General features: G+C 35.1%; 1 protein-coding gene across 3 annotated transcripts in view; it reads left to right on the top strand.

Annotated features, from left to right (window-relative positions):
- The window catches only part of CERKL (ceramide kinase like), a 99,934-nt gene that overhangs the window by 30,426 nt on the left and 42,211 nt on the right, over positions 1 to 27,297 (top strand). For all 3 annotated transcript variants that reach the window (XM_054562740.1, XM_054562739.1, XM_054562738.1), the window contains exon 2: positions 14,535 to 14,777. In XM_054562740.1, the coding sequence (XP_054418715.1) occupies positions 14,535 to 14,777 (243 nt within the window). The remainder of the gene's footprint in view (positions 1 to 14,534; positions 14,778 to 27,297) is intronic.

Genomic DNA, 27,297 nt, shown 5'->3' with positions numbered 1-27,297 from the left:
AAAAATTTGGCTCTTGATCTACAGACTGCAGTCCTTCAATCATGATTTTTTTATTGCTTTTCTCTCATAGACTAGATAGAGCAGATGTGGTTTTATTTTTTAAATCACATTTTGGGGACAGCTTTGTTTGGGTTTTATGGAAATGATTTTATTTATTCTGGTAGTGAGTGATACTTCAGTTGCATAAGAAAATACTGTTTTAAAAATAAGCAATAATTACTTGCAGCCTTAAGCTTAGCAAACATGCCTTTAAGTAGTCAGTATTTTTGAAGGTCTTTATATAACTGACCACAATGGCTTATAGTCAAGAGTGCCATTAAATGAAATAAACATGGACACCTCTTCTGCCACAGAGGCACAGGTGGACATCTTGGTAGCAAGCCTCATGCGGTGTGACACATGGCACAGCCCAACGTGGGGGCAGAGAGCATGCAGCTCGAGCTAGGAGTCATTTCATGGATATTTTGCTGTAGATTTGTGTTTTTCTGGAAACAGCCATTATGTAAGACATTTACATAGAATGATATTTGTTTTGTTATTAAATGTTTATTTTAAATTTCTTAAAACATAGCGAAAACCTGAGTAGCACAACCAATTTAGAAGCTGAAGTTTTGCCACCCCACCCCTTGCTATCTATATAAATGGTATTTTTGACTCTGCCCTTTATAATGTTGGCACCCTGTGCATATTAGATGTAATCAGGGCTGAAAGGAAACTTGAATCCATCTGGAAGCAATAAACTTTTCTAAAAGACTGCACAGTGTTATTTAATCCTGTGACTTCTTACTGTGAGTGAAATTAAGGTTTGATGCAGTTGTGTCACATCATATTGATATCAAATTTATCTTTCTAAAAAAAATCCTGACAGTAATATTCCAGCCCAGAGGAGAAGATGGCTTGCTGTAATCCTATAAGCTATTTTGCTTTGATTACATGTTACACAGGGTAGCAAAATATACAAAATAATTGATTTAAAACTTTTAAGTTTTTAAAAAATTTTCACATTATCAGGTAATATTTTCTTACCTTTATCTTTAATTTTGGCATTTTCTTATAGAACTAACTAGTTGGGATAAATTATATAATGATGAGAGGCATGGAGAAGAAACTGTTATTTTAAAACTTTTTGGTTGGAAATACACATGTGTAAGTACCATATATGTAGAATGTAAAAGTCAAAACATCGAGTTTATTTTCACATTAGACTCTTTGAGTCAATTTAAGGCTTTTATTCAAAAAAAATCAACTTCCTCTAATTTCTGTTCCAACATGGCATTTGAAATTTTGTTTTACTTCAAATATGTAGATAGAAGATCATGTTTTGTGTGATTAAGAGCCTAAATGGTATCAACTGACCAGCATAAGTTAGTGTTTGTGTTAAAACTTAATTTTTCTCTTACATTTTGCCTGAGTTCAACTGAAAATGATTTAGAAAGTTAGGAAATTTGACAACATTTCATAGGTAATTTTTCTTTCTTAGTGGGTTGGTTCTCACTGGATTTACTTAGCTGGAGTTTTTGAAACACATTTGCCAATATATGCTTTTAATGATGGAAATGAAATAAAGGTTTATAACCCCCATGTGCCTGGCATATTAAAAATAAATATGAACTTTGTCTTAAATGTTATTAAGTTGGATTTTTAAATAAAACCATGATAAGCTATAATAAAATTGCTTTATCACTTTTCTTTTGTCTCCACTAAGTCTAGGACTGCTAATCCTCATCAAATAAATACAGTAAGATTTACAAATACTTTTTAGAACATTTTGAATTATGTGTATTTGTTTTCAGTTTACTTTTTGTTTGTTCAGTGTATATAACTTCTGGTAATTTCTCTTTCTCTCCCCCCTCCCCCCCGCTGCCCCCCCACTCCACCCACACATACGCACTCCCCTAGTGGTTACCTTGACCACAGGTGTGCCTTCTCTGGCATCAGGAAGGTGGACTGATGGTAAGTTCAGATGACCTAGAGGTTGATTAGGTGAATCTTTTTCACTCCATTTCTCGATAGTGGGTGACATTCTGTTCCTAGTTAGCTAGGCTCTTGTAAGGAACTTCTTCTTTGGTACTAGGACCAATTCTCATCAAGCAAAAATGCCTACCTCCTTAATCTCTCATGTAATGGCCCTGCTCCTTTTCAATAACACATATCTGCCTTTGCTAAGTTTAGATACCCAGGACTTTGAGTAGCTATTCTGAACATTTTTCTTAGGAGAAAATAAGGAGTCTTAAGGGGACCACTGATTGAGAGTGATATAAAAGTGAGCCTTTGAGTGTTTGTTCCTCAGCAGCAAAATGTTTCAGAATATTTGGAGAGCTGTATGGCATCTTGATTGTGACTAAGTGATGGGACATCTGACCTACACAGGCAGGGCATTGATTGATAGTAACGGTGGAGGTGAGAGGAAAGTCAATGTGGCTATCTTTGAGGTCCTCAGAAGAAAAAAGTGTCGGTGAGTCAGCTTGGACTGGGAGATGTAAGGGCCTTTCTCAAGCAGGAAGCCCGTACCCAGGCATGGTCCTCAGCTGCTGGCAACAGAAGCCATTTTTGTGGCTTAAATCTAGTTTTATTTCCAGAGTCCAGCAAGTTTGGGGTCATGATAGATAAAGAACTCCTTAACCTCTCTTTTTATGAAAACATGTTTTTTTATAAAGATTGATGCATTAATATTAGCATTTTAATATGCACACAGAAGTGCCTGGAATGTAGTAGGTATTTAAATAATTTAAGTGAAAGAAGTGAAATTTTGGGCTCATCCTAAATTATTACAGTATCATCTTTCTGTAACTTTCCTCCACCACCATTTTTGAAATCACCATTTAATTAGTATGGGAAAACTACATGTGACCTTTACAGATTTTCAAAGACTTTTGTGTCTTCACCTTTTGGTAACTTAGGAACTTCTGAGTTGTGACTAAACCTCAGTTGAGTAGTACTGTGCCATAGGAGTTCAGAGGGACTGGGAAATGAAGGAGGTCTCTTGGAGGAGGGGCTTAACAGAGCTTTGACAGATGGTTAATGTTTGAAAAACTGGAGTCAAGAAGGCCTTCAATTTGCTGGGAAATAAAGGAGCAAAGGTTCAGAGGTAGAAATGCATACGGTATGATTAAGATATTATCTGATCGATTGTAAATATAGTCAACAACAAACTTTTATGGGAAGCCCTGTGCTTGAGGCATTGAGGTATCGAGATAAAGAGATTAGAGATGAGAAAGAGACGGTTGAAGAAAATTGCCGAGAAACTAGAGACAGACCAGTTACCATACTTCTGAGGTTCATGGGAGAATCCGTACAAAGATCATCTGGTATGATATATATGAACTATATATCATATATGAAATGATATACATACCCGAACTGATCATGCCAAAAAATGACTAGATTATAAGACTAAGAAGAATCAAATAAGGCCATGTTTTCTGTTGGTGTCATTCTCAGAGACTCCTTGTTTATGCTTTTCCTATAAATGAGATAGTAGACATACTAAATGACAGAGGCAAATATGTAGACAGTAAAATGAGGAATAAATAGTCCCAGTAGAAGTAGCACATTAGTACCTTGCTAAAGTGAAAATGGCATTGCATGATAAAATCATACTTCAGAATGTAAAATATGAATATGAAATATAGAATAGGAATTTTGAAGTATTCTTTTCACTGTTTCAGATGTAAGAGGGACTTGTTGCATAGATAGTCTAAAATATTAACTTAATAAAAATCTTAGTCAATTTGACATAACAGGGTGAAGGATAAAATGCATGAATCATGGCACCTTTTGGTGGCAATTTTTTAAGTTCATGCCCATCTCCATGACACCATCGACCACAGGTTCTCAAGTTTTTGGTCTTGGGAACCCTTGGGCCCTTTATATTCTTAAATTATTAAAAACCACAAAGCTTTTATTTACTGAAGTTATAGTCATTAATATTTATTGTAGTGGAAATTAAACATTTAAAATATTCATTAAAAGTAACAGTAATAAGTTTATTACATTTTAACATATTTTTATTAAAATTACTATAAAACAGTCAAAAAAAGCAATGCCACTTTCTTCACTATTTTTACATTTTTTTGTAAATCTCTTTAATGAAAGTCAGAACTTTATTAGGGGCTTAATAGAAGGCAGATGAATTCTTAAGATTGCTTGTGCATTCAATCTGTTGTAAATATGTTGTTTGGTTAAAGTATACAAGGAAAATTCAGTTTTACAAAGATGTGTGTTTGGAAAAGGGAAAGTATTTTAATAATGTTTTCAGATAATTGTGCATATCTTTCTATGATACTATAGCCAAACTTAAGTGCTCACCTCTTAAAAATTAGTTACAATGCAGAATTCGAACACATATCAATGAACCTTTTGCAGTCTGCTTTTTGAAAATTTATAGGTATGTCTCCCACTTGTATGAATGAATCTTACACATGCATTATTTTATAACATCCTGCATTGGCTATTTGGAAAATTTGGTGTACTGAGTTATATAGAGCTCCCAAATATTGACACATTTAATTACACTGTATTTTAAAAATATCAAATACATTTATATCACTGCCGCTGTCATCAGAAAGTTCTTTAAGAATTGGGAATCTGTCAAGTTCCTTGTAGTAGATATAAATTTTTTAAAAATTCTAATTTTGCTCAAAAGCTTCAATTTTATCATTGGCAACAAACATTCTCAGTTGTTTTTCTTGAGCAACTGGCTCACTTTTCCCATTTTCCAGAAAATGATTGCCAAATACTTGTGTCTGAATACCATAGTCTGTTAGTTGATCTCTCTCAAATAAAAAATGGTCTTCCACAAAACCAGCTAGTTCAGCTGCAACTAAAATGGTGTAAGTGCTTTTCTTGGAGAGAACCATCACTTTCATTTGTAGCATTAATTCTTTATGAATATTCCCATTTTATCACACACAATATTAAAAAGAAATATACTCAAAGCTAGAGATTTTTAAAAATTAAAAAAATTAAAAATGTTCTGCTTCATGAGGAACAGTTAAGTGAAACTTTTTTTTTTTAACCATGAATTTGATGTGGTATAAAGGGCAACAATTATTAGTAAAATTTCGTGTCACTACCTTGATTCATGCTGACAGCAGGAGCTTTAACCACCATCGCCTTTGCATCATTAGTGCAAATGTTAACATAGTGAAAACTTCAAATAACATCTCTAATACTATTGTAAAAATCATTTTGATCCTGCATACCCTCTGAAATTACACATTGAGAATTGCTGATGAAGGGACTTTGGTTTACATATTTAACTGATTGACAATTTGCCAATTTCTCCTATTATTTGTTGGTATAAAACAACAGTATAAGTACCAACATACCTTTTATTAATAGTAGAGAATTTGGGGGGAGGAAGCTGATTTCTAAAAGCTCACTGAGATATTTGGAACATAAATTATACATCAAGAAAAAAGCTTTAGAACAGAAGATTGTCTGTGATTGGAAGTCAGTATATAATATTCAATTATACTGTTGTTTTTAAAATTAATTTTATGTGGTAGTATGATTAGACATAGACTATGTAATTAAAAAATGTTAATATCACTTTGTATCATAGGCATTAAATGTTGGCTTGGATAGAGAACTACGTGTTTAGTGTCTGTATTTTAAATCCTGAACCCAAAGAACAATATTTACATTTTTGATTGATTAGTTCATTTTGGACTTCATGCAAAAATACCTACATATCTTTAAGTGCTTAAATTCTTAAGAGAAGTATCTGAGCTGTTTACCCATGACTTTGGGAAAAATTACAGATAGAAATTGAACATTAGTTTTTTATTTGATGTGATAAAAATGTGACTTTTGGGTGTTAGAGTAGCAATTTCTCTTTGTCTCTCTCTTTCTGTAAATGATTAGCTTAAAAATTTCCTTTAATTCTTTTACTAGATAAAAATGCTGTTTCTTGTCACTCTTGATATGTGTATGTATTTGGGAACTTCAACTTTTCTGCTAACAAATTCTATATCATAATTCTTCAGGATAATAACACATTGCGATAGTTTTTCAGTAAGCTACAGAAGCAGCCCTATTTGTATAAACCCTAGTTTAACCTGATTATTAACAATTAAATTGTGTTTTCTTCTTACAATTAAAGTGTATTCAAATTTATTGGTCCCTTGCTTCACAGATTTATCTCAGTATGTGGTGTATTCAAATAGAATTTTGTATTTTTAATTAGGGGATTAGATAAGTAATTCTGAAGAGCCAAAGAAAAAAAAATGTTAGACATCACATTGCTTAACCATCTAATATACCGTAAATGTGTGTATACACTGTGTTGTGGGAGTCATCTACCAGACAGGCTTGTTTTTCAGGCAGTGTTTTAAAGAGTGGACATGTGCAGAAACTGTGAGCACAATTAGCGCCAAGCAGATAAATCCAGCTCTAATCCTGTTTACGGTCTGCATCAGACAGATGTGCCAAGATTGATTTAGACAAGCCCTAGGCTTACAGTAATATTTTTAAAAAGTTCCATTCACTGTTCCGTTTTTGTTAAACCTTTGCTAAATATTTTTAACTCTTGTTGGTTTTACTTTTCTTGTTAACCACTGTAACCTACTTTAAGCAGGCTTTGCTTTGCTCTCATGGTGACTGGGTAACCTGCCAGGCGAGGTTATCTTTATTCTCTGTAATTAAATTGACTTCTTCCCCCAAGAAAATACAATAGGAAGTGGGTGCTGAATTAAATAAATAGCATGGTATCCAATAAACGTATACTTAAATCCCTTGCAAGAACAGATGGTCCCAGTATCTCTGTAAGTAATGTGAGAGGACAGTTAATGTTCTGAAACAACTAGCTATAGCCAATACGATACCAATGAACCAATAGATTTCAAATAATAAACCACATGCCACAATGCAAAATTACGTGTCATCGGTAAGTTTTTAATTCTCATGATCTTTAAAAAAAGTGTCCATAGATGATTTCTGTGTTTTTACCTACTGTTATCAAATATCAATTTATGGATAGTTTTACTTTGTAGTTTTCACTAATAAAGGTATATTTTACATTAAAGTTAAGATAAAGTTATACTTAAAATACATGCCCCAAAGTATGCTCTTTATTTTTTTAACTTCTCTTTTAACATGATGTCTGCCTGTGATGGATTATACACGGAAATGTGGCTTTCGCATACAATTATAGAAACATTTGCTTTTATTTGTGGCAGAAACTGGTTGTACTATAACAGGTGGCTAACTCAGGGATCAAAGCAGTTATCTCATGGATGAAGAAGTAAGCAGAAATGTAAGACCTAAATTTTTGTTAGCACTTATACATTTATAAATAAAATAGCTTACAAAGAAAAAGCAGTACTTTTCTGATTCACACGGCGAATAAAGGGAACCTAAGTCATTTCTGAGTTACTACTACAAAGGGAGGGCGTAGAGAAGTGCTCAATTTTTATCGACCCAAAACAAAGTCTCCTCTCTGTGGTTTCTTTTCTTTCCCCCACCTCAATCTTGTTTCTCAAAAATATTTGTGTGCTCTTAGTGTGTCCCAAAGAGTGTTTTGGTTTGGGGGCTGAGGAGAAATAATCACCTCCTTAGATTTTCGGTTTGTCCTATCGGATGATGTCCAGAACCTTCGCCTTTGCTGGCAGTGAGCCTGCGGGCGTCCCGACTAGAAACCTGAGGGCCTCTGGCCTTAGCTCCCTTTCATGTCAAGGAAACCCAGGTCCTGCTGCCCCACAGCCAGCTGGTCAGCTGCTCGGATCTCAAGAACTTCAAAAACAAAGCAAAGACTAGGAAAGCACCACCTAATCTAATAAGTGATTAAACAATAGTTAGTTCCATGCCTTTAAATGAAAACATTTTAAATTCAGGTTCACAGAATTCTAACAGGTTTTATTCCTCCTAAGACGACTGTATTCCCCCCTAACAAGACTGTATTCAAAACAAGAAAACAATTTCCTGTGAGACTAATATATATCTTCACATATGTTACAAAACAATTATATTGAAAACCAAGTGAATCCTGTAAGATTTATTCATGTAATGAAAATGATTAACATTGCAGAAATAAAAAAATAAATCAGAATTTCTATGTTGGAAATTGGTACCTGAGAGATTTCTATAGCTGCTGAGAAATGGAGTTCCGAAGAGCAATTTGCCTATAGTTAGAAATTTGTAAAAAAACTTATTTTCCTTATTTTCCTTTCAAACATTTGAAAACAAAATGTTCATTCTAAATCTGTACTTCTTCCTCTTAGTCTTTTCCTGTCACATTGGCAAAAAGATCATTTATGTGAAAACCCCAAATTTGAATTTGTGGGCAAATGAGGAAAAAGAGATTGGAAACCTGAGCAGGGAAAGTATAACTCTCAGGGAGGTGCGGGGATTTTCAGAATCACTTCTGCGAGACCCTGGTTCCTGCAATGTTTTTTTTTTTTATTTGGTCTTTTTTATTTTTCCCTTTTCATTGAATTTATTGGGGTGACATCAGTTCACAAAACTATACAGGTTTTAGGTGCACAATTCTACAACACATCCTCTATACGCTGGATGGGGTGTCAGCTCCCCCACACTAGGTTCCTTCCATCAGCATTTGCCCTGCCTTTACCAGCCTCCGCCTCCCTCCACCTTCCCTGCAACCACCAAACTGTTGTTCTACACCCTAACCTTCCATCTCCTTGAAGGTCACCTCAGTTTCTGATGAAATATCACTTAGTTGACACATTGGTTATCTTGCTGTTTCCCTAAGGACTACTTAGAGACAGATTATAGTTGGCCAACTCTTTAAAAGTTTAACTAGATTTAAATCAGAGCCAGAGGGTTAGATGAGAGTGTGAGCTTACCTGAGGGTCCCTGCTTCCCATGTAAGGACCAGCCAAAGTGCTTGGACCTTGGACCTGCCTCCTACCAAGGTGTATGATCATGGACAAGTTACTTAAACTCTCTGTCCTAAATTTCTTCTCTTTTAGGAAAATACATCTACTACATAGGTATTGTTGTGAGGATTGAATGCTCTGATACAGGTAAAGTGCTGGGGGCAGTGTCTGGCATGTAGCATATGCTCGTTCAATGTTAGCTACTCCTACTTCGTAGGGAATGGAATTTTAAAAATTAAAACAAGGAATGTGATCAGGAACTATTTTAGGATGAGCAAAGAAAACAATCTTTTTCAATTAATTACAGAAAAATTTCATTGTAGAAAAATGTAAAATTCATATATACAAACTGAATCACAGTCTCACCATCCAAGTTTTCATATGCATATTCACATATATCTGCATGTAAAAATATATTACACATACATTATGTATTCAGTAAATATATACAAAACAGTAGTGGAAATGTGCAATACTATTTTAGATAACTTTTCTAGTCAGACTTCTACATTTAATGGCTGAATAGCATTCAGTTATAGGAATATATTTTATTTTACAGAATCAATATTCTGTTATTGCACATTTAGGTTGTTTCTAAGTTTCACTCAAATAATGCTTGGGTAAACATTCTATTACCTAAATTGTGCATGTTATTTATTTCCTTAGGGTAAAATTCTGGAAGTAAGTTGCTGGATCAAAAATATGCACATTTAGAGCATTTTTCCTTTTTCATACTTGTAAAAAGTATAAAATATAATGCTGATTACTGAAAGGGAAAATTATGGAAGTTTATAAGAAAATATTAATCTTATACTCCCTACCACATAGCTCTCCTTTCATAGGTTATCAATGTTAAGTTTATTGTGTATTTTCCGCTGGGTTATTTTTTTTCTCATAACGTAAGTGAGGTCAAATCCCTCAGGTTGCTTGTACCTGCTTTTATTCCACTAATTTATACCTCTTAACATGAACCTTTCCAGATCAGAACACACATCTTAATTTGTTCACTTACGAGCTATGGAAGACTGATTCAACCATCTTCCTATTGAAGAGCATGAATATTGCTTCACATCGTTTTATTATTCTAAATACTACTGTAATTTACATTTTGAAATCTTTTGAAACATATTTCCAACCAACTTGTTCTTCAGCAGTTACCATTCATACATTCCCACCAGCGCTAGGACTGTCTCTCCCCGCACCATCCTTGAGCATTATTTTTGATCTTGTGCCAATTTAAAAGGCAACAAATGGTATCTTGTTGTGTTGATTTGCATTTCTTTGATTACTAATTAGATTGAACTTTCTCATATGTTCATTGGTCAATTTGCATTTCTTCTTTTGTGAAATGCCTGTCTTGGGTCTTTTATGTACTTTTCCACCAAAGTGTTTCTTTCCTTGATTAAATAGATTATTTAACTGTCATATGTTGCAAATATTTCTGCCCAGTTGGCTTTTGCTTGTGACTTCTATTTTTGGGTCTCTAGGACTTTACAGGCATTAAATAAATTTCATGTTAAGTATCTCAGTATGTCTTCCTAAACTGTCAGGCTTAGTCAGGGCTTTACTAATTTTGGGTTATATATATTAAGTTTCTTCTACTCTAGAAACATTGGTGTATATTATGAGATAAGGCTCTCCTTTTTTCTTTTTAAAAACATTAAGCAGTTCTAATTTACCTTTTACTCAGTATTTCCAGCTGACCTTAGATGCTAAATGTATCACGGTAACTTTTTAAATGTATTTGTTTCTTTGGACAATTATATAATCCTAGATGTTTTCATTATTATAGCTTTATAAAATATTAATCTGATCACGCATGTACTCCCTCTCATTACTGTACTTAAAAACATTTTCTTTATTAATATAATTTTTTATTCCAAGAAAATTTGCCATCATTCGATTAGGTCCGTTGCCCCTACATCAAAGATAATACCATTGAAATTTTGATTGGGATTGTATTATAAGCAGTTATTAATAATGAGAATATTGTCATGGGACAAATATAATCTTGGAAATTGTTATGTCTCCATTTATTCAGTTGTTTATCTCAGTATTTTGAAGGACTCCCCTACACCCCCGTATTGGTCCAGGATTATTTTGCTAAATTTATTCCTAGGTATAATATGCTAATTTTTATGGAATATCTTTATCCCCATTGTGCCTTCTTCCTGGTTATTACTATATTTGTAAACAACTTCTTTACTGGGTATTCTTTTTAGTTACAATGATTTAAAGTTGATTCATTTTGGTTTTTGCAAATATATTGTTACATCATCTATAAACATTTATAGTTCAACTCTCTTTGCTCCTCCCACCACCAGTGATCATCTTTTATTTCATTTCCAAATGAATGAATGAATGAATAATTAGGAATGGTAAGAGCAATGATAGGAATTCTTGCCCTATTTCCAGGAATTCTAGTTTTCGCTGCTAAATTTTATCTTTAAATTTGCAATTTACAAGAGTTTTTAGATTGGAATAGTGTTTGAATTGTTTGTTGCCAAAGTAAAGCACAAATGGTGAAAATTCACACTGTAATATAGGACTTTGAGTGAAAAGAGTTTCTCTCTTCCATATTTTTTTTCCCAGTGGTTCTCTGTTCCCTCCCCCATTCCTTCCCTCCCTCTCTTCCTTTTTTCTTTCCATATTTCTTTCCTTCCTTTCCTTGGAGCTCTTATTTGTTATAAGTTTGACTACATATAAAAATTAAATTCATGTGAGACATAAGGTCACAATTAATATAAGATTAGCCTAGAAGAAGTTGTTTGCAACATATATAATACATATATAATAAAGGACTAATTTCAAGAATATTTGAAGGGCTCCTACAAATTAGAAAAACAGCATCCAAATAGTGGTAGAGAAACACTTGTATAGAGGAAACTCTTTTAAGAGATACAGATGAAAAATAAACAAATGAAAAGATGTTCAACCTCAATAATTGTTGGACTGATTTCTGGGAAAGATCCCACAGATATAGTCAAGGATGTAAACTGTTTTAAGGTAGGCATGTGATACAGCTTACCTATACACATTCAGCTATATGAAACAGATTCCTAGCAACACCCCTATAAGGAAGGCAAGCTTCTCTACATTTCAGAGGGCACCAGTTGCTATACATAGTGCATTGCATATCATTGGGTGAGGATTTGTTGGGACCTTTGGCAGGCCTGCTTTGTTTCATTCCTGAAGGTAGAGGAAGGATCTGAGATCTCCCTGGTCCCTGGTATTCTAGACACCCTGGCCATATGCCTACCAGCTCAGCCAACGCAAACTATGTATCATAAGCTCACCAGGTAAAAATACAGGGTGGGGCAAAGGTAGGTTTACAGTTGTTCATATGGAAAATTAAATAAATAATAATTCAAGAATAATTCCAGTGTTTGAATACTCACAACTGTAAACCTACTTTTCCCAACCCTGTATGTTACTGAAGATATAAAGTGAATAAGCTTGGTTTCTCTTCTGTGTAATGGATACTAGCTCTTAGTTTCTAGTATATTCTTCCCTAAAATAAACCAGGGCTCCTTGAGAAATCCAGAGAAGCTTGGAATACTATACTGTTGTAACAAAGAAAATTTATTTCCAAGGACATGTGGAGGTTGAAACAAAGGAGGCAGATTGGAGGAACTCACTCCAGTCAGTGCGTGACAATTTGGAGTATTAAAATGGAGCCAAGAATTTTAATTAATTGAAAAGTTGAGTCTGGAAAAGATCATAACTTTACTGTGTGATCAAAGGGAACAATCTAACGTTTGCTAAAGAAGCATTTTCAAAGTGTGACCTAGGATCCTTTCAGGGATTAGCTACTTAACAGCTGTCTTTATATTACTAAGAACTTACTTGCTGTTTTTTACTCTTGTTCTCTTCCAAGGACACAGTGGAGTTTTCCAGAGGCTATGAGATATGTGGTCACATTATTTCTTTGATGGCTAATGGAGTGTGTGCTTTGTATTTTTCTGTTTTAAAGTCTTGATCTTAATATTTAATACAGTAAATATTGATAGATGTAAACCTGCATAAATAAAAGTTATTTGGAGCTCTCAATCTTTAAGAATATAAATGAGGTCAGGAACCAAAGAGTTTGAGAACTCTTCAGAGTGGTTGGGGGAGGCCATAAAAACTCCCTGGGAATGCAAAGAAGGAACTTGTAACAGCACCTGGAAATCGTGGCTGCCGTCTGAGAAATTGAAGCGCCTGCTGAAGGGCTGGGGAAGCCGAGAGAGGGCTTCTGCTTTCTGGGGCTGCGTCACCACTGCTGCCATTTCTGCACCGGTTTCTGTTGGTTACCTTTTCTCCTATCATGTGTCATATTTTTCTGCTTCTTTACATGCATAGTGATTTTTGGTTGACTGGGAGGTACTGTGAATATTTTGGCATTCCTATACATATTCTTGAACTTTGCTCTAGAATATAGTTAAGTTACGTGGAAGCAGTTCAGTCCTTTTGAGGTTCGCTTTGAAGCTTTGTTATGTGGAATCAATGCAGGCTTTCGTCAGCTCACTAATGAAACAGTGCTCTTCTAAGTACTCTCCCCAGTGCCCTGTGAATTTCCGTATTTTTCCACTTTGTCTGGTGGGAACTACCTGTGTGATCCGTGAGCGTTGTTCTCTTTAATCCTTTGGGTGGGTCTTCCCCTGGCCTCACAGGTACGCTGAACCACACTCAGCTGAAGATTCAAGGCGAACCTCTGCAGGTCTACAGAGTTCTCTCCCTGTGCAGCTCTCTCCTGTCCAGTAATTTGCCCAGTGAACTCCAGTCATATTGGTTTTCCTGGACTCCCAATCCTCCTCAACTCAGGGAGACTTATGAGCTCCCCCACAGGTCCCTACTGTGGCCTAGAAACCTGAGGCAATCGTGTGGCTCCTTTGTCACCCCTTGTCCCTTTCTCCACAATCACTGTCCTGTGCCACCTCACATCTGACATAGGAAAATTGAAGTTTCATATAACAATGTGCTTTTCAAGTTGTTTCTGACAGAAGGTAAAACCAGTCCCTGCATTCCATGTTGGCCAGAGTAGAAGTGTTAGAAGTACTTTTGCATAAGTATAAGAACACTTCTACTTTGAGATCAATTGGAATGGTCCTTTATTAACAATAACCATTTTCTGATCTGTGGTTAAACAATAAAATTTCATTACATTATAAAATAAAGCCTGATTGTAGTAACATTCTAGTGGACCTTCTTTTAGGTTGGCAGGGATTCTTGTTTTCTAATAACAATAATCTTCTCTGCTTCCTTTGGCACATGTGTTATTTTACGTAGAATGTACATTTTCATTCCTTTAAATGGTGTCTTCAGAAACCTGTCATAAACTCAGTTCTTTTAGTGAATACTGTTTTTTTCCATTACTTTATTCTGTCCATATTAGTAGCAAAGAGCCTCCTGTGTGATTCTTATTTATTATGACTGAAATGTTGCTTTATGTTCTTAGAATTATTCATACATTGAGCATCCTCAGGTTCTGAATGTCCTAGGCCTTGTGTGACAGAGACTCCCTTCCATTTTTCTATTTTTTATTCTTAAGAAAATAAACCCAACTTTTCTTCCCTCCTCATCCCCTATAGTGATTGACATAAAGGACAATCAATAACATTACAAATGAGAAAGATTTTCTGGGTTCTTACTATTATTTATACATAGAAGATATGGACACAATGGTTTTGATTGGAAAACTTAATTTTTTTCCAGGTGATTCCAAGTATGACTTGTTATGTAAAGAAGAATTTCTTGAACTCAAGGACATATTCTCTGTCAAACTGAAACGACGCTGTTTTGCTAACCAGCAGGGAAATGGTACTTTATTGGGTATCACACTCTTCATCTGTTTGAAAAAAGAACAAAATAAATTAAAGGATTCTACACTTGATCTTATTAATTTAAGTGAAGACCACTGCAACATATGGTTTAGACAGTTCAAGGAAATTTTGGCAGGTAAGTACTCCTTAGGGGAATTTTTAATGAATCTAGTTTCTTTGATGTGAGTTGCTAATCTAAACATGATATTGTATTTATAAGCATAGAAACTCTTGATTATGTTGATGTAGTTTCCTTCTAATCTTAGTTTGTTGACTGTTTTACTCATGAAAGGGTATTGCATTTCGTAACATATGTTTTCTACATAGATTGAGATAGTGTTTGTTTTTTTTTCCCCTTCATTCTGTTAATGTGGTATATTACATTGATTTTCAGATGTTGAACCATCCTTGCAATACAGGAATACACTTGGTCATGAAATATAATTATTTTAATATGGTGCTGAATTTGGCCTGCTGGCATTTCGTTGAAGATTTTTACATCACTATTCATAAGAGATATTGGTCTGTAGTTTTCTTTTCCTTGTAATATCTTTATCTGACTTCAGTATCAGGTAATGTTGGTGTCATAGAATAAGTTAGGAAGGAACTCTTGAATAACCATTTCTATGAAGAAGCTTTGATAATCTGAAATAACACAGTTCTTAAATAATTTAGTTCAGTTGAAAGTTGGTTTTGAAAGCATACTTATTTTTCTATTAATGTCTCTTGAGCTTACATAAGAGTTTATTTTCCTTATACCTGCACACTGATGACAAGTGTATGTATGTGCTTAGTGGATTGAGGATAACAGTTTTTTGAAGATAATATTGTAGTTTATTTCAGGATAGATTTTCCTGAAGTTAAATACCCAGGAAAAAGAGAACATATTTACTAGAATATTATCTCCTAATGAATTCTGTGTATCGGAAAACTTATTTATATTTTGTATCCTAAATACAACGCATGAAAACAAATACAATGCAACTTGAATTTTTAGAAGGTATCTTGTTAAATAACCAAACTGAGTTTTAGGATTGATTTTTTTCTTTGATAGGTTTGTAAATCTTGCTTTCTTTTTGGCTGATTTCTTCCTGTTTGCCAGCTTGATCAGGGTAGAGGCAGCTGGTATAGTTTACGGTGCAGTTTGGAGTATGATGGCAGTGAACAGAGATGGGTGCCAGACAGAGAGCAGCGCATGGTGATGTTAGATAGTTTCAGGCCAGACATCCTTAATCAAGAAGACTGAGTATGGTGACAGCTGGGTACTGGACTTATTAGGGGGATCACTTCACAAATTATAAAAATGTCTAACCCCTGTGCTGTATGCCTGAAACTAATATAAAGTAATATTCAGTGTTGACTGTAATTGAAAAAAAAAGAGAAGACTGAGGACCCAAGTTGCTCAAGGGCAGCCAACTGATAAGATTACACCCATAAAAAATAAGCTGATGTGACATAATAAAGCTAGGTGACACTGTTACTAACTGGCCCCCATGTTCCCTTACTAGCCATTTTGGGACCTTCAGGGAGACCTGATTCTTTCAAGAAGGCAGGAAACCACAGAGGCCATAGTTTAGTTCATCTTTCTGAAAACATAGAGAATGTATTTGAGGTCTGTCCAGAACATATCCAGCTATGTAATATGCCAAATATTTATTGAAGAAGATACAATATACAAGAAACATTATACATAGAACAATGGCACCTCAGTCCCCTTCAAAGTAGGTACCTTAGGACTTCACATGGTTCTCCCAATTGCCATCAGCTGCCCCTTTGTATTTTCCTGAATCCCATTGACAGTCTAAAAACTCTTTCCTTTCAAAGGTGATTTTAGTTTTGGGGAGAGCCAGAAGTTGCAGGGTGCCAAATCTGGGCTAAGGGTCTGTTTTGAGTCACCTAGGTGATTTGATGTTTTGCCAAAAAACTCGGCATGAGATGTGATTCATGAGCACACATTTGGTTGTGATGAAACTGCCAGTCACCAGGTGCCCATAGCTGCAGCCTTCTGAATCATCCAAATAGTTTCTGTGGAAGAATGTTCAAAGCTTTATGAAAAATTTGATGCAGATTCATTGCTCTACTTGCTCATTCATTTTGAATGCGATGGCCACCCAGTGCACATGCTCACTGAACTGTATCTACCACCCCCACCCACTAGTACAGTGAAGTCGTCATTGTTCACATATGCGCATTCTAGTCCATCCTCCTTGGCTGCCAGGTTACATCGATGTTGCTCAAATCGTTCTCATTATACTAAAAATGGCTGGACTTTTTCCAGACAGACCTTGTTGTTTGTATACAAGTTGGGACAAAAGTAGGTTTACAGCTGTGAGTACACAAAACACAGAGTTTATTCTTGTACTGTTATTTATTATTGTATTACTTTCCATATGAACAACTGTAAATCTATGTTTGCCCCACCCTGTATGTTTAACTTAAAGTATTCCTCTCTAACAGTGGGTCTTTTACAGTGTTATTTCATGTTAGAAAAGATTTTTTTAAACCTAAAATAAAAATGAAAAATTAATAAGATGAATTGAATAAAATTTCCTACCATTGGCAGGCACTCATAAGACTTTCATGGTCTATAAAATAAGAACGAGCCATTTTATTATGACGGGCAGGGCTCTTCCTTGCACTGACAGTCTGAGGATGTCTTTTCTCGTGGGGCTTATGAAGGACTGGCTGGATGATAGCATTCTCAATGTAGCTCATCCATAAAACCAATAGTGAGTAAGAAGAGGACATCACAGCAGAGCTTAATTTAGTAAAAGCAATTTTATAGGGGTAGAGGGACTTGTCAAAAAAAAAACTGCTTAATGAATGATATTTTGGCTGGTCTAGTGTCAAAATCTAGGTGAATTATATATCTTTTTAGGCTGTCATTTTTGGCAATGTTGCTTATTGTACTTTTCATTGTAAGAGTTGAAGGCAGTAATAAGTGGGGTCATATTCTTTGGCATGATTCTTGAGTACAGAGTGATTTATTGATTAAAAGAAAAATAGATTGATCCACTTGTCTATTGATGGTCATGTGGGTTGCTTCCATATCTTGGCTATTACAAATAGTGCTGCAATGAATGCGGGGGCACCTTTATTCTTTTAAATTAGTGTTTGGATTTCTTTGGATATATTCCCAAAAGTGGAATTGCTAGATCATAAGGCAACTGCATTTTAAAAATTTTGAGGAAACCCACACTGTTTTGCATAGAAGTTGAACCTGTCTGCATTCCTGGCACTAGGGTCCCCCTTTCTCCACAGCCTCGCCAGCACTTGTTGTTTATTGATTTATTGATGATGGCCATTCTGACAGGTGAGAGGTTGTGTCTCATTGTGGTTTTGATTTGCATTTTTCTGATGATTAGTGATGTTGAGCAACTTTTGTATGTCTTCTTTGGAGAAGTATCTATTCAGTTCCTTTGCCTATTTTTTAATTGGATTGTTTGTTTCTTTGGTGTTGAGTTTATAAGTTCATGCATTTTGGATACTAACCCCTTATCAGATGTATCAATGAATATATTCTCCCATTCTGTGAGTTTTCTTTTTATTTTGTTGATTTTTTTTTTTTTGCTGTGCAAAAACTTTTTAGTTTGATGTAGTCCCATTTGTTTATTTTTCCTTTTTTTTCCCTTGCCCAGGAGGTATATCAGAAAAAATACTGCTATGGGAAACATCTGATATTTTACTGCCCATGTTACCTTCTAGGATTTTTATGGTTTTGAGTCTTACATTTAATTCTAATCCATTTTGAGTTTATTCTTGTGTATGGTAGAAGAAGGTAGTCTAACTTCATTTTTATTGCACATGTATGTAGACAAACAAGCAAACAAAAAAAGATTGAAATAATCTAATACAAAGGAAGAAACCTATGTAAGACAGGCTCAATAAAGGACTGTTCCATCTGTGCCCCCAAGTGGACTCAGCAGGTCCTGTAGGAGAAGCCAACTAACAGATCAGTGTCGTCATCCTCCACAAATGAATGGTGGAGGCTCTGAAGCTCCCTACCAAACATTGTTAATACCTATACTTTCTTTTTAAGCTTACAATCTTAATATTTGTTTCTGGATGTCTTTTTCTCCTTGATTTTCTTTCACTTTCAAATCCATGTAATCCAGGTGTTCATTAAAGTGCCTATCATCTAAGAGTCAAATATGATTGGCCCAAGACTCACACCGGAAGTGCCTTTCTTTCCCAGTCTCTCTGGAATGCGGGTAATTGCTTCCTTCTTCCTGATCCTCTTGCTCTGATTTCCATGGAGTGTGGCCTCTTTGTGGATTACCTTCCTGCCTCACATCCATGTCCCTGCTTTGTGCTACAATGAATCAAGTTTGGCAGTTGGTGATTGTTTATTGGTATCCAAATTTGTTTCTAAAGAAGTCCGCACCTAAAGAATTAGTGTTTGATGCAGGCCTGACTTAAGTTTGAGGCCTGGGGTGGGAGTGGGGCAGGGGAGTTAAAAGTGACTCACAGTTGAATACTAAACATCACTACTTTAAGTCCAAAGAACTTGTTTTTAACTGATCTAAGGCAAGATGAGTAGATTAAAAATTTTTATGCATTGATTTATTTGAATGTTGCCTTTAATCAGTAAATGGAATTTGTTTTCTGCCACCCTTGTGCAGCTTTCCCCCACTGTTAACAAAAACCTGAAGAAGACATGGAAAACCTCGACTAGTTGTCTTTTAGCCTAATTAGTCTAACAATGATAGTTTTAGCATTGTATATTTGGATATTGAGTTACTTCCAAATATTCAAATTTATATTTTTAACTGGAGCAATGAATAAGATATGACACATTTTTGAGAAAGGGACAAATTGGCAGCACTAGAAGGAGAAGGAAGTCAACTCTCAGGTAAGTTAAGTTTTAAGACTAATTGACAGAGACTGACAAGGTTAAAGGGAGTTTGTAAATATAAAAAGGGAGTCTTAGAATTATTTCTGTCTTTATTTGAAAATTAGTCCTTTTGCATTCTAATTTTTTAACACAGGTGTGCATTTTAAAAATTCTTAGGAATACAATACCATAACTTTATTCACTAATAGGCAATATAGGTTAATTCATCCAACACACATTTTCTATGAGGTACTATGTTAAGTGCTGGGAGTACAAAAATGAATGAGGTGTAATCCTGTATAAGACACTTCTGCCCTGGAAGACAGGCAAAAAAACTTGTATTATAAATGTGTTAAGGACCACATGAAAATATGAACAACCTTGTAAGAATCATAACCATGGATCATTGATTCAGAAATTCAAATCTTTAAAACATGTAATTGGTTAAGGCTGATATGTAGTCAGTGATAAGCCTAATACATAGTCATTGTGGTGAAAGTCGTTTAACACAGTCTTTTCTGCTGTTTTTACATCTGTGATACAAAGGTAAACAGGCACAGCCTTTAAATATAGCATGTACATTAGATATGTTAATTTTTATTCAGTTAGGGTGTGATCAGTCTCTGCATATTTGGGTTTCCTAGAAATGGTGAATTGTAAACTCTTCTGGGTCCTGAACCAACCTTTCTTCTAGCCACTATAATTTATACTTTAAAGCATATTCATATTTCAGATATATTACGGTATCCTGTGGGAGACCTTTAGCAGGCTGGCATTTGGAGAGGAATACATGGAGAAGTGAAGAAGAATTGGTGTGAAGGGAATAGATGAAAACTTGCAAGGAAGAAGTACAGAGTTAAAAAGAAAAGCAGAAGACTAAATAAGGAATCTTGGGGAACACTCATGTATTAAAATAGGCAGAGAAGACCTGGCTGGGTGGGTCAGTTGGTTGGAGCATTGTCCCAACACCAAAAGGTTTTGGGTTCCATCCCTGGTTAGGGCATATACCTAAGCTGTCAGTTTGATCCCAGGTCAGGGAGTGTACAGGAAACAACTGATCAATGTTTTTCTTCCTCTCCCTCCTTTTGTCTCTAAAATCAAACACATCCTCAGATGAGGATTAAAAAAAAATAGGGAAAGAAGATAATAGCTGGAACTGAAAAAATAGAAATGGCCAAGGCCACAGAAAAACCCTTATAACACAGGACCATTGAATTTTGTTGTAATTTTAGGTTTTGCCAATTTACTTTTAATATTTAATGGTTACCCAGAGACAATGAACAAAGGTATTTTTAGCATGTATTTGGTTGCGTTACTTTGATAATTTTCTGTTTCATTTCTAACTGCTAATTTCATAAATAGGCAAATATAAATGTCATGTTTACTTAATACGTTTTGTCCTTGTAATGAAGCCTGTTCTTCTTGCTCAACAGCCTCATAGTTTTCAGCTATAAAAAATAAAGAAAATGGAAAAATTACTTGTTTTTTATTCCTAAGAAGAGTAATTTTTCCTTGTTTCCCACTAACTGTCAAATCTGTTTCCCATGTGATGATAATTTGATAGCCAAAACCTGACTTCTTAAAACCATGATTTTGTTTAATACTTATGTTTTCTTATATAAGAAAATCATGGTTCAAATACATTTTTGGGTTTTTTTAAAAAATCCAATCTGTATTATCAATTATATTTTTGGGAACCAGGAAGATTTTTTTCTTAGAAAGGAATAATGTGAAGTTTTATTTGGACACGCTACCACATGATGTACTTATAAGCAGAAATAAACTGGAAATCAACATTATAACGATTCTTTTAAAAAGAGCAGTTGTTGTATGTTGAAAGTATGATAGCTTCAGACATTTGGTTGTGCACTATTTGAATTGGCAATGCTCATCTCCTTAGGGACAAGTTATTTTCTGCAAGAACATTATGTCTGAAATATGGATAGTTTCTCTTTTGAAGCACTGAAAAAGTGATAGGACATTTTGTTTTATGACCAGTTGAGTTGGGCATTAAAATCACGCATGTTACTTCTGAATATGTTTTTATTATCAATATATATTATAGTAATGTGAAAACTGATTAAATATGTATTACCTCATTTACATTTGGTTAATACTGAAGTCCAATCCCATTTGAAGTGCTCTGTCCAACAGAGATCACGTGACGTCTGCCTGCTGTAGTGGTCTCACACTGCGCTCTGCGGACTGTCACCGCCGTCCCGCAGGATATGCCTCACTGGGTAGAATCCACACCTGCCACTCACTCTTGAGCCAGTGTATCTCCTCATTTATGTGTTTTATATTTACTAGTGCTGAGTAAGGCTTTGTTTAAACAAGCCTTCCAAAGCAAAAAAAAAAAAAACGTTAGAAGATCTCTGATGTAGTTATCCGGCGGATGATAACCTATTAGCATATTTTAACTTGTCGTGCCTGTTTTGGCTCACCTCCAGGCACCTAGAGACCTCGCGATGTTTCTTAGGTACTCACGTAAATACTCACTGTGGCAATCAGACTTGAAACTATAAGAGATTGCCCATGTAATTTTATTCTTTTCAATATGGTGCTTGTTAAATATATATTTAAATGTATTTTCCTTTCTATAATTTTATAAGATATTGTTTATCAATCAACTTACAAATAAGAAAAATATAATTTATCAAATGAAAGATTGAAATTGATTAAAAACAAGCTTACTTTGAAGTTTCCTTTCTTTTCCTTGAACTTTCTTAGCTGGACATTCAGAGGAAAGCAGTGAAATTAAACTAATTCTATTAAATTCATAATGATTAATAGCACTGTTTAGCTCTTCAAAGGACATTAACATATTAAAAATAAAATCTTATAAAAACCAAATCTCCAATTTCATCGGATTTGTAAATGAATATATATCATTATCATGAAAAAATTGCGTAATAAAGAATAGAAAAAATTATTTATCTTGAACCTAGGGAGTTTTACATTTTGAGACATTTCCATTCTAGCAATTATCAGTGTGAAGAATCACCATGAGTAAGCATCTGCAGACATAATAAACCGTAGCAGTAGGTCCCTAAGAACTTCCCATGATAGACCAAGCAGAGAATATGAAATAAGTATATTTAAAATAATCAAACAGAAAATTTGAAAACATAAAAGAGTAGAGTGAAATAAAAAAGGATAACATTTTTGCTGCGATGTTTGCCTGTGTGAATTTTGATTTCAAAAAGTCATTCTTTTCAGGACTTGTTGTTCTTGAGTCTGAAAATACAGAGGTTTTGGTTAAATAGGGCTGGATAGCTGGAGGCATGAGTTTCCCTGAGAAGTCCCTTTGGTGTTTCTAAGGTGTTACTAGCTCCAGAACCACAGAAGTCAAAGATATGAACAACACAGTTTTGATTTAATGAACATGTATATATGAGACTCTGCATTCCGCACTTACCAAAGCTACCTTTGCTGGGATTACTTATAGGTGGCAAATCATTATATAGTCTTACTATATTAAATATTCTTCAATGTTAGCCAGCACCTATTCCTGAATCTTGTAATGTTATCACTTATTACTTGGGATTGCTTCACAAAAGCCTGTTAAAAACTGACAGGCATGCCAAGGGTTTGTCTTGTCACTTTTTGAATTTCTTTTCTTACTAACATCAGCTCTAACTCACAGCCATCACTCTTTTAGCTGAAGGCAAACTAGAATTATCCCTTAACATACTATTAGTGCTGTTTATACTTGGGGTGAGTGACACAAGACCATTTTCCCACATGGTTCTCACTGACTTCTACAGCATTTTTATCCTAAGGGAGGAATCTGTTTTTGCATGTAATTTATTATGATTATATTTAAAAACAAGTAATTGGTGGCTTATAGTAGAAAATTATATTCCTGCTTCAGTCATTGAGAGTATCTTGAGAATAGGAGTTGGTTGAGTCTCAAGTTATTTCTGGTATATTTCAAATTCTTTCGCTAGATAAAAAACACAGTCCTTTGTGTATTTCATGTAACTAAATTTCTTCTCTGGAGAAAATAGATTAGGTGTGCTTTGTCATATCTTATGTGATTATATTCAAACGGCTTAAGTAAGTATTTCTCTAAATATATCCAGTAAAATATTGAGTTGTTTTATGCTATTAAACAAAGTAGTTAACATTTTTCCTTTTCTGAATTACAGATAAGTCATTATTTTAAAATTTGAAGTCTTAATAATAGCTGACATTTATTAACCATTTACTATGAGCCACTTTTGTAAGTAATTTTTATAAATTGGCCCATTAAATCTCATAAAAATAACATCAAGAACTACAAATACATTCTGATAAAAAAGGAATATTACTTATGTGTTTTGCTAGGCTTGAAGAATTAAAATAGTGCATGACTTTGCAAATACTGGAATTAAGTAAATTATTATTATTATTCTCATTATCATCTCTTAGCTTATATATAAGGAAACTAAGGCATAAACTTGGCTAATCTAAGGTTAAACAACTGGTATGTGGCAGAGGAGCCCTGAACCTATGTGTCTGCATGTGTCTGAATCTGAAGCAGGAGCCCTTAATCCATATTCTCTTGTCTACCAGGTCAGCGGTGTCCTCTACAGTCCTTAAGTATATTACATTTCCTAGACAGTTTTGACTCTATCCCAGAAAAAGAACTTCAAACATTTTTTTTAATCTTCACCTAAGGACATTTTTCTTCATTGCTTTCTGAGAGAGAGGAAATGGGGTTGGGGGGAGGAGAGACAGAAAGAGAGAGAGAAAGAGAGAGAGAGATCTTTGTGAGAGAGAAACATTGATTGGCTGCCTTCTGTTAGGTGCCAGGACCAGGGATTGAACCAGCAACCTAGGTTTGTGCTCTGACTGGGTATTGAACCTGCAACATATCGGTCTATAGGACAATAGTCCAACCAACTGAGCGACACTGGCCAGGGCTAAAACACTTTTCTTGTTAGAAAAGAGCTACCTCCTCTTTTTTGAAGATTATTCTTCTCTTGTGTTTCTTTTCCAATATTATAATTCAGATCTCTAGTATGTCTGAGTTCTAAAGTTCACCCTCAACATTAAGGTAAGGGTGCTAGTACCATGCATTTCTCAGTCCTTAAAAAACACTCTCCTCATGGCTGCCACTGTTCCTAATTAAGACTTCTCAGGAGTCTTAGAATGAATTGGGCATGTACTATGAAAAGATTGCAGACATTTCTTTTTATTAGCCAAGGAATTTAAAAACGTATGAACACACTGGTCCGTGACTGATTTCCAGGCTTTCTCTTTAGCAGAAGAATTTTGCAAAACACAAATGCTTACAGCCTACAAGAAAGATTAAAAATTGGATCAATCCTAAAATGAGAGTATAATGGATTGTCATTTAACTTTTCACAGGAAAGAAATGAAGTAAAAAGTAGTAAAGCAGCATCCTCACAGTTTGTGTAAGTAGGAAATACATAATATTTCATCTTAAGTGACAAATTATTATTAAGCCCCCTAGCATTCATTAGATTACCATTAATAGTAATGAAATTGTGTCATACTTAGATATTATATGTGACTCAAGGAATTTTATTATAATCTTGTATGAATATATTTATTGCTGTATGAGTCAGGTAGATGGATATTTGCAATGACTACATGCTGTAGCATTGTGATATTTTCAAATCAACCATATTTTCTCATTTATCACCATTCAAGAAAAACACATCTATTTTTGAACTTTTATTCTTGGAAAAGTTACCTTAATTGTATCTTCTGTGCCGGACTGTGTTCTCTCGTACCTCGGTGCCTTCCCATGTGGTAAAAGGCAAAGCTATGAACCTCCATCTATTTAGAGCGTTCCTCGTCTCGTTTCCCCAGCAAAGTCCAGTCTGCAGTTCACGGCTGGGTGTAACCAGCAGATTCTCTGCAAAACTGACCCATATAGCAAAATCAGATACTTCCTCTCTTAGGTTTGGTGACACTTTTCATACCTCTTAGAAGATGTGATCACTCATATTCTCAGTTTTGGCTTAATAGGTGTTACCTTATTAGACTGTAAGCTCATTTGGGCACAGTGATTTTTTTAAAGCATGTGCCATAGGATTTCATATATAGTAAGTACTTTTTAAATGTTATTGTTTTTTTATGTCTATCACTTGCCATATTGTCTAACTCAGTAAACATGGGAGAAGTGAACTGAGTATATTGCTTATCTGGTGTTAGGTGTCGTCCTAGCTACTTTGGACATGAACCACCTCATTTAAACTTTACCACAATACTTTTATTGTGTCAAGACTTTGTAATCCCCATAGATAGCTAAGAAACAGAACTCTGAGACATTGGTGGGTTTGTCCTTGGTCACGCAGTAATAAAGTGGTGGAATGAGCTTGAAAGCCAGGCTTTTCTAACTCAAAAATCTACCTGTTTTTCACTACACTACACTGCCTCCCAACAGAAAAATTTGAAACCTTAATGTATTTTTTAAAAAGACTAGTATTGGTTTCTTGAAAGGCAGAGTTAGGCTGTGTTATGTGTCTGGAACTAAATATGTTATTGTCAAGCATGTTTTTTAATAAAAGTCTGCCACAGCACTGGAACGGATGTCATCCATGAGCCATGTAGGTTGAAGAATTTCTGGAACATGAGAGGCTGTTGAAATTGGTTAGCTGGGGAAGCCAGCTAGTGCTGAAACCTTCGTATGGGCAAAGGCGAGATTCCCTCTGAAATCTAAGCGGACAGGGCTTTCCTGTCCCCTGAGTTTGGAGCAGTAAGACTGGAAGGCTCACAACAGCCTGACAGGATATAGGCTCAGTTTTCACTAGAGGTTTTCTTTCCAAAAGGAAAGCAGTATTCTTTAGACACTCTGAATGTCCTATTGAAAATAAAGATTTCCATTTTGCAATACCTGAAGACTTGCAAGGGCAAGCTCCACAAATTGTTTTTGAAACTTTTTCAACGGATCACCACAGATACTAATAAATCTGTCAGAAACAGAGTGACTTAGCCTTGATTGGCCCAGATGGGTGGAAAGGATGAGCACCCTAGGGTAGCATGGCTGGGTGCTCCTCTCTTTTTTTTTAAAAAAAATAGTAAATTTGACATGTTGTATTTTTAAAATTTAATAGACATAGCATGTTACTTTGATATATTTATGTATTGTAATATGGTTGTCATTGAAGCAATCTTTATCACATTATGTCATTATAATACAATATTATTATGTATATTAATTATATTCTGGGCCTTGGATCTCTATGACATATTTACTACTCTTCTATCACTTTTATCCCCCCACATCCCACCCCTTGGTAGCCAGCACTTTACTCTGGTTTATTTTTCTTTACAGGTTTGGCTATTTTAGAGTCCACATATAAATGATATCAAACTGTACTTGTCTTTCTCTCCCTGACTTATCTCATTTGGATAACGTGCTCAGGGTCCATCCATGTTGTCACAAATAGCAGGGAATTCCCCTTTCTCATGGCTGAGTAAGTATTCCATTGTGTATTATATATACCACATCTGTTTTCTCTTCTTCTTCTTCTTGCTGGAAGGAAAGTTGCATCATTGTGGAGTTTATGAATGAGCCATTGTGACCAATGGGATTTAGGTAATCTGGGTTTGGTTCCCAGCTTTGCCACTTACTTGGCTGTGTACCTTAATCTTCGTATCTTCTCTGAGCCTTTTGCCTCCTGTCTGTAAAGTGAAGTTGACAATGACAATCTTGCTAGGATATTGTGATACTTAAGTGTGTAATATGTGTCAAACAGTAGGCACTCAATGAAAGTAACTCTTCTTACCACTTATCTCTCTAAGTTATTTGTAGAACTTCTTAAGAATTCACAGTCCCAAACCAGTTAGCCCTTCAAGACTAAGT

Source organism: Pteronotus mesoamericanus, unplaced genomic scaffold, assembly GCF_021234165.1.
Source record: "Pteronotus mesoamericanus isolate MK-2021 breed Mesoamerican mustached bat unplaced genomic scaffold, CSHL_Meso_final scaffold_651, whole genome shotgun sequence".
Taxonomy (NCBI): Eukaryota; Metazoa; Chordata; class Mammalia; order Chiroptera; family Mormoopidae; genus Pteronotus; species Pteronotus mesoamericanus.
Note: the sequence above shows the minus strand (reverse complement) of the source record. Positions and strands in the feature narration are given on the sequence as shown.